The sequence below is a fragment of the Salvelinus fontinalis genome, chromosome 3 (genome assembly GCF_029448725.1).
Source record: "Salvelinus fontinalis isolate EN_2023a chromosome 3, ASM2944872v1, whole genome shotgun sequence".
NCBI lineage: Eukaryota > Metazoa > Chordata > Actinopteri > Salmoniformes > Salmonidae > Salvelinus > Salvelinus fontinalis.
Genome location: NC_074667.1, coordinates 77,785,767 through 77,803,476, shown reverse-complemented (window position 1 = coordinate 77,803,476; position 17,710 = coordinate 77,785,767). Strand labels below are relative to the sequence as shown.

The window sequence follows — 17,710 nt, the reverse complement described above, 5'->3', positions numbered from 1 at the left end:
GTGATTGTGAGTTTGTGCATCTTACTCAGCATGCAGTTAGATAAAGCCACATGTATTACATTGTGTGTGTGTGTGTGTGTGTGTGTGACTGTGTGTGTGTGTGTGTGTGTGTGTGTGTGTGTGTGTGTGTGTGTGTGTGTGTGTGTGTGTGTGTGTGTGTGTGTGTGTGTGTGTGTGTGTGTGTGTGTGTGTGCATGAGTGTGATTGTGAGTTTGTGCATCTTACTCAGCATGCAGTTAGATAAAGCCACATGTATTACAGTAGCAGCAGCAGGTAACATAACATTGTATTGCACTAGCAGCAGTAGGTAACATTACATTGTATTGCAGTAGCAGCAGTAGGAAACATAACATTGTATTGCAGTAGCAGCAGTAGTAGGTAACATAACATTGTATTGCAGTAGCAGCAGTAGGAAACATAACATTGTATTGCAGTAGCAGCAGTAGTAGGTAACATAACATTGTATTGCAGTAGCAGTAGGTAACATAACATTGTATTACAGTAGTATTTGCAGCAGCAGGTAACATAACATTGTATTGCAGGAGCAGCAGCAGCAGGTAACATAACATTGTATTGCAGCAGCAGTAGTAGGTAACATAACATTGTATTGCAGTAGCAGCAGTAGGTAACATAACATTGTACTGCAGTAGGTGCGGCAGTAGGTAACATAACATTGTATTGCAGTAGCAGCAGTAGGTAACATAACATTGTACTGCAGTAGGTGCGGCAGTAGGTAACATAACATTGTATTGCAGTAGCAGCAGTAGGTAACATAACATTGTATTGCAGTAGCAGCAGTAGGTAACATAACATTGTATTGCAGTAGCAGCAGTAGGTAACATAACATTGTACTGCAGTAGTAGTACCAGCAGTAGGTAACATAACATTTCCTGCTGCCTTATTTTCCAGGGGACTTGTATCTGCAATACAGGGTGATTGATGTAGCTGGCTCGTAGCCAGAGGATCGTAATAACTAACAGCACAGCCAGGACTAATACCGTTTGCTTGGTCCATTTGATCCTTCTCCTACTCATTGTGCTCTGGTGCCTCAGCAGTAAGTCATACTGCAGGTGTGTATGTAATAGAAAAAGGATTTGCTTTAGTAGGGTATGGAGAGGATTAAAACCCATTTTAGCATCTCAGTGTAGGAGTGCTGATTTAGGATCGCCCCCCCCCCCCCCCCCCCACTGACCATATAATCATTCATTATGATCCGATTTGTTATTATAATAGTCAATATATCAACACTCCTCCTCCGAGACTTTTTGTTAATATGGGCCCGGAGCTCCAGTCTGCTCTACACAACACAACAAACCATTCAACTGCCCACCTGTTTGTGAACCTTTGTGAGCTGGTCCAGGTTGTTCTCAAGGAAGGAAATCTTCTGTTTCTGGTGGCTATATCCCCCGCCATCATCTCGCTCCATCTCTGAATGCTGTGGATGGGGGGATGGGGGAGGGATGGGGTGGAGGGAGAGAGAGATGTGGCTAAGATCACAGTATATGTTATGGACTACTGAATAGTTGACATGATTATCTTCCTCCTTCATTCATCCTCTCCCTCCCTCCTTCATCATCCTCTCCATCCCTCCTTCATTCCTCCCTCCCTCCTTCATTCCTCCTCTCCCTCCCTCCATCATCCTCTCCCTCCCTCCATCATCCTCTCCCTCCCTCCATCATCCCCTCCCTCCCTCCCTCCCTCCCTCCCTCCCTCCCTCCCTCCCTCCTTCATCCCTCCCTCCCTCCCTCCCTCCTTCATTCCTCCTCTCACCCCTCCATCATCCTCTCCCTCCCTCCTTCATTCCTCCTCTCTCTCCCTTCTTCATTCCTCCTCTCCCTCCCTTCTTCATCCTCTCCCTCCCTCCTCCATCATCCTCTCCCTCCCTCCATCATCATCCTCTCCCTCCCTCCTTCATCATCCTCTCCCTCCCTCCTTCATTCCTCCTCTCCCTTCCTCCTTCATCATCCTCTCCCTCCTTCATCATCCTCTCCCTCCCTCCTTCATTCCTCCTCTCCCTCCCTCCTTCATTCCTCCTCTCCCTCCATCATCCTCTCCCTCCCTCCTTCATTCCGCCTCTCCCTTCCTCCTTCATCACCCTCTCCCTCCCTCCTTCATCATCCTCTCCCTCCCTCCTTCATTCCTCCTCTCCCTCCCTCCTTCATTCCTCCTCTCCCTCCCTCCTTCATTCCTCCTCTCCCTCCCTCCTTCATTCCTCCTCTCCCTCCCCCCTTCATTCCTCCTCTCCCTCCCTCCCTCCTTCATCATCCTCTCCCTCCCTCCATCATCCTCTCCCTCCCTCCACTTCTTCTCTTCCTTTTTCTCCTTTATTCACTCACTCTTTTGACTCGAATCGTGAGGTCTTGAACAAAAAGCTTCCGCAGGTTGTGGAGAGTCTGGAGTTCACGAGCCTTTAAACAAAGAGAAAGAGAAAGTCAGGGAGGGAGGGAGGGAGGGAGGGAGAGAGAGAGAGAGAGAGAGAGAGAGAGAGAGAGAGAGAGAAAAGCAAGACAGGTGGGCACAAAGAGAGAGAAAATAGAGAAATAGAGAAATAGAGAAAATGAGGGAGAGAGAGAGAAAGTGAGAGAAAGTGAGGGAGAGGTACATTAATGGGTCGTGGTCAAATTATCCTACAGTGGATTCAACTGAATTTCAGAAAGAGATGGTGGAAGAGACCGAGAGAGAGAAAGAGACAGAGAGAGAGACAGAGATAGCGACAGAGTGAGACAGAGAGAGGGAGGGAGGGAGGAAGGAAGAGAGAGAGAGGGGGGAGAGAGAGAGTGAGAGAGAGGGGGAGAGAGGGAGAGTGAGAGAGATAGATTGAAAGAGGGAGAGACAGATATACTTACGACAGTCTCCTCCAGCCCTTTAAGGTCCTGCTTAGACTGCTCGTGGCGTTCATGAAGAAATCTGGGGATACAGAGTTAAAGAGCAAAAACAGAAATATATAAAACAGATTCAGTACCACTTGACATGAAAACATGCCTTCATGCTGTGCTTAGATGTAATGCAGACATATTCATTAGGCTGAGAATGTTCAGAGTCTAATAATAGATTAATAATGTGGTGGAATAATAATAATGTGGTTGAATAATAACATGGTGGAATAATAACATGGTGGAATAATAACATGGTGGAATAATAATAATATGGTGGAATAATAACATGGTGGAATAATAACATGGTGGAATAATAATATGATGGAATAATAACATGGTAGAATAATAGTATGGTGGAATAATAACATGGTGGAATATTAACATGGTGGAATAATAACATGATGGAATAATAACATGGTGGAATAATAACATGGTGGAATAATAATATGATGGAATAATAACATGGTGGAATAATAACATGGTGGAATAATAACATGGTGGAATAATAACATGGTGGAATAATAACATGGTAGAATAATAGTATGGTGGAATAATAACATGGTGGAATAATAACATGGTGGAATAATAACATGGTGTAATAATAATATGGTGGAATAATAACATGGTGGAATAATAGTATGGTGGAATAATAGTATGGTGGAATAATAACATGGTGGAATAATAACATGGTGGAATAATGACATGGTGGATTAATAATATGGTAGAATAATAACATGGTGGAATAATAATATGGTGGAATAATAACATGGTGGAATAATAACATGGTGGAATAATAACATGGTGGATTAATAATATGATGGAATAATAACATGGTGGAATAATTACATGGTGGAATAATAACTTGGTGGAATAATAACATGGTGGAATAATAACATGGTGGATTAATAATATGGTGGATGCTCTGCAAACATCTAAAATTGAAGAGGGTTTGACTTGAGGGGCGTTGGAAGGAGCCATTGCTCCCAGCTAATCGTCTGCACCAAGCTAAGTGATGTGTGCCGCAACACTTTGGGGTCAACGCCACTGTCCTCAAAGTTCAAGTAAATTGCCCGGCTTGCACGTGTCAATTAAAAATCCCTTTAGAATTAAGGGGGAAGGGTAGGGACTAGGAAGCGGTTTGGGACTCATCTCCTCCGGCTGTTGTGGTGCTCGTGACTCATGAGACGGTGTGCGTGCGTGCGTGCGTGTATGTTTTGTGGCAGATGGTAGGGAGAGGTGAGGGGAGTGGTGATTGAAGGGAGATATCTTGCAGCCCGCTGGTTACAGAGCCTTACATGGACTTCCGTCCCCAACGAGACGAGGCTGTGGATCATTAAGCCATGGAGTGCTTGGGGATAAAAGAGGAAGTGGGCTGCACAAACAGGAAGAGGACTGAGAGGGAAAGGTGTATTATGGAGAGTGTGAGAAGAGAGAGAATTATCTGTCTGATTACCCCCACTGTGTACCGACCCGGTTTGGCTGAGGACCCGAGTTTTAGGATTACCCCTGGAGAACGGAACAGACAACGAGAACGCATTGTGGACTGCGAACTGGTTGCTGAATATCCCCCCCTTTCCCACAGTGTGCAAATCTCCGTAAATAAATCACCCCATTTGTATTCTAGTTGTGCTTCGTGTGCGTGTTTGGTTATTGAACTTGGCGACGTGGAAACCCCACCCCTTTAGCCTGCTACAGTGTGTGTGTGTGTGTGTGTGTGTGTGTGTGTGTGTGTGTGTGTGTGTGTGTGTGTGTGTGTGTGTGACTAACGTCAGTTCCTCCAGTTGCAGGCTCTTCTGGTGCTCCTGTCTCATGAGACGGTCAAAGTCGCTCCTCAGATGCTCCAACTCCAGATGAAGACGATAGTTACGACTAGAAAGAGACAGTCTGGTGTTAATAGACAACAGGGTAACTATAGAGACCGTCTGGTGTTAATAGACAACAGGGTAACTATAGAGACCGTCTGGTGTTAATAGACAACAGGGTAACTATAGAGACAGTATGGTGTTAATAGACAACAGGGTAACTATAGAGACAGTCTGGTGTTAATAGACAACAGGGTAACTATAGAGACAGTCTGGTGTTAACAGACAACAGGGTAACTATAGAGACAGTCTGGTGTTAATAGACAACAGGGTAACTATAGAGACGGCCTGGTGTTAATAGACAACAGGGTAACTGTAGAGACAGTTTGGTGTTAATAGACAACAGGGTAACTATAGAGACAGTCTGGTGTTAATAGACAACAGGTTAACTATAGAGACAGTCTGGTGTTAATAGACAACAGGGTAACTATAGAGACAGTCTGGTGTTAATAGACAACAGGGTAACTATAGAGACAGTCTGGTGTTAATAGACAACAGGGTAACTATAGAGACGGTCTGGTGTTAATAGACAACAGGGTAACTATAGAGACAGTCTGGTGTTAATGGACAACGGGGTAACTATAGAGACAGTCTGGTGTTAATAGACAACAGGGTAACTATAGAGACGGTCTGGTGTTAATAGACAACAGGGTAACTATAGAGACTGTCTGGTGTTAATAGACAACAGGGTAACTATAGAGACAGTCTGGTGTTAATAGACAACAGGGTAACTATAGAGACAGTATGGTGTTAATAGACAACGGGGTAACTATAGAGACAGTCTGGTGTTAATAGACAACGGGGTAACTATAGAGACAGTCTGGTGTTAATAGACAACAGGGTAACTATAGAGACAGTCTGGTGTTAATAGACAACAGGGTAACTATAGAGACAGTATGGTGTTAATAGACAACAGGGTAACTATAGAGACAGTCTGGTGTTAATAGACAACAGGGTAACTATAGAGACAGTCTGGTGTTAATAGACAACGGGGTAACTATAGAGACAGTCTGGTGTTAATAGACAACAGGGTAACTATAGAGACAGTCTGGTGTTAATAGACAACAGGGTAACTGTAGAGACAGTCTGGTGTTAATAGACAACAGGGTAATTATAGTGACCGTTTTATGTACAGACGTTTTATGCCCAATGTTGGCTGCCATGTACAGATGGAGGGAAATGGAGAGGGAGGGGGAAAGAGGGAGAGAACTGCACTGCAGTACGTATTGGGACCCACACGGCAGTACGATTGGGACCCACACGGCAGTACGGATTGGGACCCACACGGCAGTACGGATTGGGACCCACACGGCAGTACGGATTGGGACCCACACGGCAGTATGTATTGGGACCCACACGGCAGTACGTATTGGGACCCACACGGCAGTACGGATTGGGACCCACACGGCGGTACGGATTGGGACCCGCACGGCAGTACGGATTGGGAAAGCACGGCAGTACGGATTGGGTCCCACACGGCAGTAAGTATTGTGACCCGCACGGCAGTACGGATTGGGACCCACACTGCAGTACGTATTGTGACCCACACGGCAGTACGGATTGGGACCCACACGGCGGTACGGATTGGGACCCACACGGCGGTACGGATTGGGACCCACACGGCGGTACGGATTGGGACCCACACGGCGGTACGGATTGGGACCCACACGGCGGTACGGATTGGGACCCACACGGCGGTACGGATTGGGACCCGCACGGCAGTACGGATTGGGACCCACACGGCAGTACGGATTGGGACCCACACGGCAGTACGGATTGGGACCCACACGGCAGTACGGATTGGGACCCACACGGCGGTACGGATTGGGACCCACACGGCAGGATGCACAGTATGACAAGGAGAGCAGGTAGTGGATGACAGTGAGAGGGATGGTCCTGTCTTGCTCAGTTGGTAGAGCATGATTGTGGGTTCGATTCCCGCTGGGGCCACCCATACAATTTCTTTTTACATACATAACTAACTGTACGTTGCTTTGGATAAAAGCGTCTGATAAATGGCAGATATCATGAAGGTACTGACTCAGTGAGGTTGTCACACTCTCTTGTGACAGCAGCAATTAATCAGACAGCAGAGATTTGGTTCTGGGTGCAAAGATTACACAAAGATGTTACAGATGCTGGTGCCAGGTGACACTGAAATATAGCATAGAATTACAACAAGAGGGAAATGAAGGGTAAGAAGAAAATAGGGAGAGGAGAGAGGAGAGAGAATGAGAGGAAGTTACTGACTAGGTGAAAGGGAGATGAGAGATGAGAGAGGGGGAGAGAGGTACTGAATCAGTGAAAGGGAGAGGAGAGAGGGGAGAGAGGTATTGACTCATTGAAAGGGAGGAGAGAGGGGGAGAGAGAGGTACTGACTCAGTGAAAGGGAGGGGAGAGAGGTACTGACTCAGCGAAAGGGAGATGAGAGAGGTACTGACTCAGTGAAAGGGAGGGGAGAGAGGTACTGACTTAGTGAAAGGGAGATGAGAGTGGGAGAGAGGTACTGACTCAGTGAAAGGGAGGGGAGAGAGGTACTGACTCAGTGAAAGGGAGATGAGTGAGTGGGAGAGAGGTACTGACTCAGTGAAAGTGACCATATCCCCCGTGCATCCGGCAAAGGCGGAGGTGTTGCTAACATTTACGATAGCAAATTTCAATTTACAAAAAAAAAAATGACGTTTTCGTCTTTTGAGCTTCTAGTCATGAAAATATATGCAGCCTACTCAATCACTTTTTATAGCTACTGTTTACAGGCCTCCTGGGCCATATACAGCGTTCCTCTCTGAGTTCCCTGAATTCCTATCAGACCTTGTAGTCATAGCAGATCATATTCTAATTTTTGGTGATTTTAATATTCATATGGAGAAGTCCACAGACCCACTCCAAAAGGCTTTCGGAGCCATCATCGACTCAGTGGGTTTTGTCCAACATGTCTCTGGACCTACTCACTGCCACAGTCAAACTCTGGACCTAGTTTTGTCCCATGGAATAAATGTTGTAGATCTTAATGTTTTTCCTCATAATCCCGGACTATCGCACCACCATTTTATTACGTTTGCAATCGCAACAAATAATCTGCTCAGACCCCAACCAAGGAGCATCAAAAGTCGTGCTATAAATTCTCAGACAACACAAAAATTCCTTGATGCCCTTCCAGACTCCTTCTGCCTACCCAAGGACGTCAGAGGACAAAAATCAGTTGACCACCTAACTGAGGAACTCAATTTAACCTTGCGCAATACCCTAGATGCAGTTGCACCCCTAAAAATGAAAAACATTTGTCATAAGAAACTAGCTCCCTGGTATACAGAAAATACCCGAGCTCTGAAGCAAGCTTACAGAAAATTGGAACGGAAATGGCGCCACACCAAACTGGAAGTCTTCCGACTAGCTTGGAAAGACAGTACCGTGCAGTATCGAAGAGCCCTCACTGCTGCTCGATCATCCTACTTTTCCAACTTAATTGAGGAAAACAAGAACAATCCAAATTTTATTTTTGATACTGTTGCAAAGCTAACTAAAAAGCAGCATTCCCCAAGAGAGGATGGCTTTCACTTCAGCAGTAATAAATTCATGAACTTCTTTGAGGAAAAGATCATGATCATTAGAAAGCAAATTACGGACTCCTCTTTAAATCTGCGTATTCCTCAAGGGCTTAGCTGTCCTGGATCTGCACAGCTCTGCCAGGGCCTGGGATCGGGAGAGACACTTAAGTGTTTTAGTACTATATCTCTTGACACAATGATGAAAATAATCATGGCCTCTAAACCTTCAAGCTGCATACTGGATCCTATTCCAACTAAACTACTGAAAGAGCTGCTTCATGTGCTTGGCCCTCCTATGTTGAACATAATAAACGGCTCTCTATCCCCCGGATGTGTACCAAACTCACTAAAAGTGGCAGTAATAAAGCCTCTCTTGAAAAAGCCAAACCTTGACCCGGAAAATATAAAAAACTATCGGCCTATATCGAATCTTCCATTCCTCTCAAATTTTTTTGAAAAAGCTGTTGCGCAGCAGCTCACTGCCTTCGTGAAGACAAACAATGTATACGAAATGCTTCAGTCTGGTTTTAGACCGCATCATAGCACTGAGACTGCACTTGTGAAGGTGGTAAATTACCTTTTAATGGCGTCAGACAGAGGCTCTGCATCTGTCCCTCAGGTGCTACTCAGGACCTTAGTGCTGCCTTTGATACCATCGATCACCACATTCTTTTGGAGAGACTGGAAACCCAAATTGGTCTACACGGACAAGTTCTGGCCTGGTTTAGATCTTATCTGTCGGAAAGATATCAGTTTGTCTCTGTGAATGGTTTGTCCTCTGACAAATCAACTGTACATTTCTGTGTTCCTCAAGGTTCCGTTTTAGGACCACTATTGTTTTTACTATATATTTTACCTCTTGGGGATGTTATTTGAAAACATAATGTTAACTTTCACTGCTATGCGGATGACACACAGCTGTACATTTCAATGAAACATGGTGAAGCCCCAAAATTGCCCTCGCTAGAAGCCTGCGTTTCAGACATAAGGAAGTGGATGGCTGAAAATGTTCTACTTTTAAACTCGGACAAAACAGAGATGCTTGTTCTAGGTCCCAAGAAACAAAGAGATCTTCTGTTAAATCTGACAATTAATCTTGATGGTTGTAAAGTCGTCTCAAATAAAACTGTGAAGGACCTCGGCGTTACTCTTGACCCTGATCTCTCTTTTGACGAACATATCAAGACTGTTTCAAGGACAGCTTTTTTCCATCTACGTAACATTGCAAAAATCAGAAATTTTCTGTCCAAAAATGATGCAGAAAAATTTATCCATGCATTTGTTACTTCTAAGTTAGACTACTGCAATGCTCTACTTTCCGGCTACCCGGATAAAGCACAAAATAAACTTCAGTTAGTGCTAAATACGGCTGCTAGAATCTTGACTAGAACCAAGAAATTTGATCATATTACTCCAGTGCTAGCTTCCCTACACTGGCTTCCTGTTAAGGCAAGGGCTGATTTCAAGGTTTTACTGTTAACCTATAAAGCGTTACATGGGCTTGCTCCTACCTATCTTTCCGAGTTGGTCCTGCCGTACATACCTACACGTACGCTACGGTCACAAGACGCGGCCTCCTAATTGTCCCTAGAATTTCTAAGCAAACAGCTGGAGGCAGGGCTTTCTCCTATAGATCTCAATTTTTATGGAACGGTCTGCCTACCCATGTGAGAGACGCAGACTCGGTCTCAACCTTTAAGTCTTTACTGAAGACTTATCTCTTCAGTAGGTCATATGATTGAGTGTAGTCTGGCCCAGGAGTGTGAAGGTGAACGGAAAGGCTCTGGAGCAACGAACCGCCCTTGCTGTCTCTGCCTGGCCGGTTCCCCTCTCTCCACTGGGATTCTCTGCCTCTAACCCTATTAGAGGGGCTGAGTCACTGGCTTACTGGTGCTCTTTCATGCCGTCCCCAGTAGGGGTGCGTCACTTGAGTGGGTTGAGTTACTGACGTGATCTTTCTGTCTGGGTTGGCGCCCCCCCTTGGTTTGTGCTGTGGTGGAGATCTTTTTGGGCTATACTCGGCCTTGTCTCAGGATTGTAAGTTGGTGGTTGAAGATATCCCTCTAGTGGCGCGGGGGCTGTGCTTTGGCAAAGTGGGTGGGGTTATATCCTTCCTGTTTGGCCCTGTCCGGGGGTATCATCGGATGGGGCCACAGTGTCTCCTGACCCTTCCTGTCTCAGCCTCCAGTATTTATGCTGCAGTAGTTTATGTGTCGGGGGGCTAGGGTCAGTTGGTTATATCTGGAGTACCTCTCCTGTCTTATCCAGTGTCCTGTGTGAATTTAAGTATGCTCTCTCTAATTCTCTCCTTCTCTCTTTCTTTCTCTCTCTCGGAGAACCTGAGCCCTAGGACCATACGTCAGGACTACCGGGCATGATGACTCCTTGCTGTCCCCAGTCCACCTGGCCTTGCTGCTGTTCCAGTTTCAACTGTTCGGCCTGCGGTTATGGAACCCCTACCTGTCCCAGACCTGCTGCTTTCAACTCTTAATGATCGGCTATGAAAAGCCAACCTACATTTATTCCTGATTCTTATTTGACCATGCTTGTCACTTATGAACATTTTGAACATCTTAGCCATGTTCTGTTATAATCTCCACCCGGCACAGCCAGAAGAGGACTGGCCACCCCTCATAGCCTGGTTCCTCTCTAACTCCTTTCTAGGGAGTTTTTCCTAGCCACCGTGCTTCTACACCTGCATTGCTTGCTGTTTGGGGTTTTAGGCTGGGTTTCTGTACAGCACTTCGAGATATTAGCTGATGTACGAAGGGCTATATAAAATAAACTTGATTTGATTTGAACGGGAGATGAGAGAGGGGGAGAGAGGTACTGACTCAGTGAAAGGGAGATGAGCGAGTGGGAGAGAGGTACTGACTCAGTGAAAGAGAGAGGAGAGTGGGAGAGAGGTACTGACTCAGTGAAAGGGAGAGGAGAGAGGGGGAGAGAGGTACTGACTCAGTGAAAGGGAGAGGAGAGAGGGGGAGAGAGGTACTGACTCAGTGAAAGGGAGATGAGCGAGTGGGAGAGAGGTACTGACTCAGTGAAAGGGAGATGAGCGAGTGGGAGAGAGGTACTGACTCAGTGAAAGAGAGAGGAGAGAGTGGGAGAGAGGTACTGACTCAGTGAAAGGGAGAGGAGAGAGGGGGAGAGAGGTACTGACTCAGTGAGGTCGTCAATGATCTTCTGTTTCTCGTTGATGTCGTCTCGGAGACGACCCAGCTGCTTGTGGTGCGTCTCACGGTGAGCCTCCATCTGTTGCTCTGGAGCCCTCTGAGACAGGGAGAAAGACAGGGGAAAACACACACTCACATTACCAATAAGTCTCTGTGATAAACGGGATCCTCCCCACCCCACAGTCTGTAACCAGGTTACCTTGACATCAGCAGACTCCTCAACGTCTGTCTGATTCTCTCCCTTTGTCCCTGCTGACATGCTCTCTGAAACACAGACACACACACACACACACATTGCATTTTAGTGTACGCCAAAGCTGGTCATTTCAACCTGAGGTGTCATGCCCCTAAGTGGCACAGGGGCACAGGGGCACAGGAGCACAGGGGCACAGGAGCACAGGGGCACAGGGGCACAGGAACACAGGGGCACAGGGGCACAGGAGCACAGGGGCACAGGAGCACAGGGGCAAAGGAGCACGTGCCACCTCAGATTTGTCATTTTTTATAAAAAATTGAATATAAATGGTTTTTGAAGTTGGCTTTAGCTAGCCCAGATAGGTTCCCAAACTCATAACTAGATACCCAGAAGCCATTTCAGGATATCAATCAAGTTAGAGTAGCTACCATGTCTAACTATCTTAGCTGGCATAAAAAAAAATGCAGAGTTGTTTTTGAGTGTTATAGTGTATTGTTATACCTTGGGCCTGCAGTTTGTCCAGTTCTTCATTCAGAGAGTCAACAGTCTCCTCCAGCTGTCTCTTCTTCTGCTCCACCTTCTGAATGTACTCTGTCAGGGAGCAGATCTTCGCCTCGTGCTGCACACACAATGTTAGTACTAATGTTAGTACCAATGTTAGTACCAATGTTAGTACCAATGGGAATCAACCGCAAAATAACTTCCTCACATTGGCCATCAGTGTAAATTAGCTTTCCACTTCAAATTACTCTCCACAATAAACTGAAGTGTACACTCAGACTTCTATACCCACTGACATTTAGTCTCTCTCTCTCTCTCTCTCTCTCTCTCTCCTCTATCTCTCTCTCTCTCTCTCTCTCTCATCTCTCTCTCTCTCTCTCTCTCTCTCTCTCTCTCTCTCTCTCTCTCTCTCTCTCTCTCTCTCTCCCTCTCTCTCTCTCTCTCTCTCTCTCTCTCTCTCTCTCTCTCTCTCTCTCTCTCTCTCTCTCTCTCTCTCTCTCTCTCCTCTCTCTCTCTCTCTCTCTCTCTCTCTCTCTCTCTCTCTCTCTCTCTCTCTCTCTCTCTCTCTCTCTCTCTCTCTCTCTCTCTCTCTCTCTCTCTCTCTCTCTCTCTCTCTCTCTCTCTCTCTCTCTCTCTCTCTCTCTCTCTCTCTCATAGTATCCACTTGCCCTACCCCTTGTGCATACTAAAATGTACTGTTGGTAATCATATTCGGTCACCTGTGAGATGAGTAGTTGGCAAGAGGACAGCTCTCTTCCAGTCTCCTTCATCTTCCTATGACACTCCATCTGTAGGTTCTCTAGCTGCCTACAGCGTTTCACCATGGACTTGACCTCTGACTTAATCTTACTGATGTAGAGACGAGCTACTGTAAACTCCTCCTCGATAGCCCCCGTTATCTCCATCGGCTAGGAGGGGAGGAGAGGGAAAGATTACAATTTTCATTGATGCAATATGTTCCTGTATGTTCGCATTGGCAACATATATGGCTACACTCTCCATGCCAATAATGACCTTTTTGAATTTGAGAGACAGAGAGTGGGGACAGAGAAAAAAAAAGAGAGAGCTGGAGAGAACGAGAGAGAGAGCATCCATCTCTCTCTCTCTCTCTCTCTCTCTCTCTCTCTCTCTCTCTCTCTCTCTCTCTCTCTCTCTCTCTCTCTCTCTCTCTCTCTCTCTCTCTCTCTCTCTTTCAATTCAATTAAATTTCTATTTAAGGGTTTTATTGGCATGGAAAACATATGTTAACATTGCCAAAGCAAGTGAAATAGATAATAAACAAAAGTGAAATAAACAATCAAAAATGAACAGTAAACATTATACTCACAGAAGTTCCAAAAGTATAAAGACATTTCAAATGTTATATTATGTATATATTCAGTGTTATAACGATTTGCTTTTGAATTCTTTGTGGATCTGTGTAATCTGAGGGAAATATGTGTCTCTAATATGGTCATACATTTGGGCTGGAGGTTGGGAAGTGCAGCTCAGTTTCCACCTCATTTTGTGGGCAGTGTCCACGTCTTCTCTTGAGAGCCAGGTCTGCCTTTTTCAATAGCAAGGCAATGCTCACTGAGTCTGTACATAGTCAACGCTTTCCTTAAGTTTGGGTCAGTCACAGAGGTCGGGTATCATCAAACAGTAGACATTTGACATCAGATTCTAGTAGGGTGAGGCCGTGTGCTGCAGACTGTTCTAGTGCCCCCCCAATTCATTGATATACATGTTGAAGAGGGTGGGGCTTAAGCTGCATCCCTGTCTCATCCCACGGCCCTGTGGAAAGCATAACATGTATAACATGTAACATGTATTAACATGTAACATGTATTACAACATGTAACATGTATAACATGTAACATGAATTTAAATATGTTGTATGTTTTTCCTCCAACACCACTTTCCATCAGTTTGTATAGCAGACCCTCATGCCAAATTAAGTCTAAAGCTTTTTTGAAATCCACAAAGCATGAGGTAGACTTTGCCTTTCTTTCGTTTTTATTGTTTGTCAATTAGGGTGTGCAGGGTGAATACGTGGTCTGTTGTACGGTAAAAAGCCAATTTGACATTTGCCCAGTACATTGTTTTAACTGAGGAAAATAACTAGTCCGCTGTTAATGATAATGCAGAGGATTTACCCAAGGTTGCTATTGACGTCAAATTTGTCTCCACTTTTGTGGATTGGGGTGATCAGTCCTTGGTTCCTGTCACAGATCCCTCCGGAACTTTCATTACGCCACACCTGTCCCCTATTCCCATTGATTAGTACTTGTAGAAGAGTGCCCTTTGGTTTCCACTTGGGGGGGGGGGGGGGGGGGTCGATTTTTGTTGATTATTGTTGCGTGTGAGTACCTGTGCTGTGTGTTTTGGCTTTCGTGCCCTTGTGGATTGTGCAGCTGATTACGGGTCTCATCCCGTGTGTTAATCATCGTGCGCTGGTGTTATTTATTCGAGGTACTCCTCGCTCTTTTGTTTTGGGTTTCAACCCTGTGTTTTTGTGTACGTGTTTGTTTGGTCTTCGTCCCCGTATCTTTACGCGGCACGCCGTAATTTGAGTTTAATAAAAAAAAACTATTACGCATTCCTGTGTCTGTCTCCCGATCCTTCATATCATAGTGAATAATCGACCATTAAGGGAGACAGCGGGTATGGCCCATCCGACGACGCTGCGACCGGTCCGTCCGATGCCACCGCAACTTCGGCAACTGCATCGCTCTTTTGTTTGCGTTTTTGTGTACGTGTTTGTTTCGTCTTCGTCCCCGTGCTTTTACACGGCACGCCGTAATTTGGGGCTTAATAAAAAAAAATATTACTCATTCCTGCGCTTGTCTCCCGAATCTCATCATACCAGTGTGACAGTTCCAAATATTGGGGAAGATGCCAGTGCTAAGGAAGATGTTAAAGACTTTAGCCAATTGGAATTTGTGGTCTGTATATTTTATAATTTCATTGAGGATACCATCATAGGCCTTTCTGGGTTGGAGGGTTTGTATTTTGTCCTGTAGTTCATTCAATGTAATTGGATAATCCAGTAGGTTCTTGTAGTCTTTAATAGTTGATTCAAAGATGTGTATTTGATTTGAATTGAATTGAGAGAGAGAACAGACGAGCAGATGAGCTCCCGCATTTTTCAGCATGTTTTTACAAAAATAAAAGGTTTTGGCAAGTACATATACAGGATACTACCCTCCACAACATAACCTTCACTCCAAATCAAATCTCCAAACCTACAACATGATTTTGGACAAAATTACCTGGAAATAATCCTACTTCCAAAGATTCTTATTTCCAAGCTATATAGCAAATGCTCTGACAAACAAACAACAGAAACCTGAAAACACCACCCAACCTGGAACTGAGTGAGTAATGTTTATACTGAAGATACTTTTATAGCTAAGTAGAAAAATAGATTATAATTATATATATTACTTGATAAGGACTGAATGCTAAGTTAAGGCTACCAAGCTTGCTAGGACAGAACAGATCTAACAGCAACTTCAATTAGCACTGAGGTGTGAAGTGAGAGGTGTCAAAGCCATTGAGCCCAACAATGGCAGGAGAGTTTCACAGCCTCCCCCCCCCCAAATGCAGAGGCCTTTGAAGCCCCCTCCCTCTGTTCAGAGGTCATTACGATACAGCACCCTCTGGATGTCAAAAATGAGGCAAAGTCTACCTGTCCCTTCGATGTGGATGTGTGCTGTTTCCTGAAGCCCAAGATAATCTCCTTTGTTTGGTTGACGTTGAGTGAGAGGTTGTTTTCCTGACACCACACTCCGAGTGCCCTCACCTCCTCCCTGTAGGCTGTCTCGTCATTGTTGGTGATCAAGCCCGCTACTGTTGTGTCGTCTGCAAACTTGATGATTGAGTTGGAGTTGTGCATGGCCACACAGTCGTGGGTGAACAGGGAGTACAGGAGGGGGCTGAGCATGCACCTTTGTGGGGCCCCAGTGTTGAGGGTCAGCAAAGTGGATATGTTGTTTCCTACTTTCACCACCTGGGGGCGGCCCATCAGAAAGTCCAGGACCCAATTGCACAGGGCAGGGTTGGGACCCAGGGCCTCCAGCTTGATGATGATCTTGGAGGGTACTATGGTGTTGAATGCTGAGCTCTAGTCAATGAACAGCATTCTTACATATGTATTCCTCTTGTCCAGATGGGATAGAGCAGTGTGTAGTGTGATGGCGATTGCATTGTCTGTGGACCTGTTGGGGCGGTATGCAAACTGAAGTGGGTCTAGGGTGGCCGGTAAGGTGGAGGTGATATGATCCTTGACTAGTCTCTCAAAGCACTTCATGATGACAGAAGTGAGTGTTACAGGGCGGTAGTCATTTAGTTCAGTTATCTTTGCTTTATTGTGTACCAGAACAATGGTGGCCATCTCAAAGCATGTGGGGACAGCAGACTGGGATATGGAGCGATTGGTCTGGTCTATGCATGTTCTGAGGAAGCGGCTAGGGATCCCGTCTGGGCCAGCAGCCTTGCGAGGGTTAACAGGTTTAAATGTTTTACTTACGTCGGCCACGGAGAAGGAGGGAGGTGTGCAGTCCTTGTTAGCGGGCCGCGAGAATGACACTGTATTATCCTCAAAGCGGGCAAAGAAGGTGTTTAGTTTGTCTGGAAGCAAGACGTCGGTGTCTGTGACGTGGCTGTTTTTCTTTTTGTAGTCCGTGATTTCCTGTAGACGTAAGTCTTCTGTCTGAGACGCTGAATTGCGACTCCACTTTATCTCTATATTGACGTTTAGCTTGTTTTATTGCCTCGCAGAGAGAATAACTACACTGTTTATATTCAGACGTATTCCCAGACCTCTTTCCATGATTAAATGCAGTGGTTTGCACTTTCAGTTTTGTGTGAATGTTGCCATCCATCCACGGTTTCTGGTTAGGGTAGGTTTTAATAGTCACAGTGGGTACAAGATCTCCAATGCTCTTCGTTATAAACTCACTCACCGAGTCAGCGGATAGATCGATGTTGTTTTCTGAGGCTGACCAGAACATATCCCAGTCCACAATTTCAAAACAATCTTGAAGCGTGGATTCCGATTAGTCAGACCAGCGTTAAATGGTTCTAGTCACTGGTACATCCTGTTTGAGTTTCTGCCTATAAGGCAGTAGGATCAAGATGGGGTCACGGTCGGATTTGCCGAAGGGGGAGGGCTTTGTTTACATCGCAGAAGTTAGAGTAACAGTGATCAAGTGTATTACCCCTGCGAGTACTGCAATCAATATGCTGATAAAATTTAGGTAGCCTTGGTCTCAAATTTGCTTTGTTAGAATCCCCAGCTACAATAAATGCAACCTCAGGATATATGGTTTCCAGTTTACATAGAGTCCAGTGGAGTTCCTTGAGGGCCGTCTTGGTGTCTGCTTGAGGTGGAATGTACACAGCTGTGACGATAGCTGACGGAAATTCTCTTCGGAGGTAATATGGCCGGAATTTGATTGTAAGGAATTCTAGGTCGGGAGTGCAGAAGGACTTGAGTTCCTGTATGTTGTTATGATTACACCATGAGTCGTTAATCATGAAGCATACATCCCCCCCCCTTAATTTCTCCCAG

General features: G+C 45.4%; 1 protein-coding gene across 1 annotated transcript in view; it reads right to left on the bottom strand.

The window, feature by feature from the left end:
- LOC129851595 (kinesin heavy chain-like) overlaps positions 1 to 17,710 on the bottom strand; it is a 153,956-nt gene that overhangs the window by 13,196 nt on the left and 123,050 nt on the right. Inside the window, exons 16-23 of the mRNA XM_055918205.1 lie at positions 12,876 to 13,064; positions 12,157 to 12,274; positions 11,659 to 11,723; positions 11,447 to 11,556; positions 4,644 to 4,745; positions 2,847 to 2,907; positions 2,337 to 2,408; positions 1,331 to 1,435 (exon numbers count right to left, since the gene is read on the bottom strand). Of these exons, the coding sequence (XP_055774180.1) occupies positions 1,331 to 1,435; positions 2,337 to 2,408; positions 2,847 to 2,907; positions 4,644 to 4,745; positions 11,447 to 11,556; positions 11,659 to 11,723; positions 12,157 to 12,274; positions 12,876 to 13,064 (822 nt within the window). The remainder of the gene's footprint in view (positions 1 to 1,330; positions 1,436 to 2,336; positions 2,409 to 2,846; positions 2,908 to 4,643; positions 4,746 to 11,446; positions 11,557 to 11,658; positions 11,724 to 12,156; positions 12,275 to 12,875; positions 13,065 to 17,710) is intronic.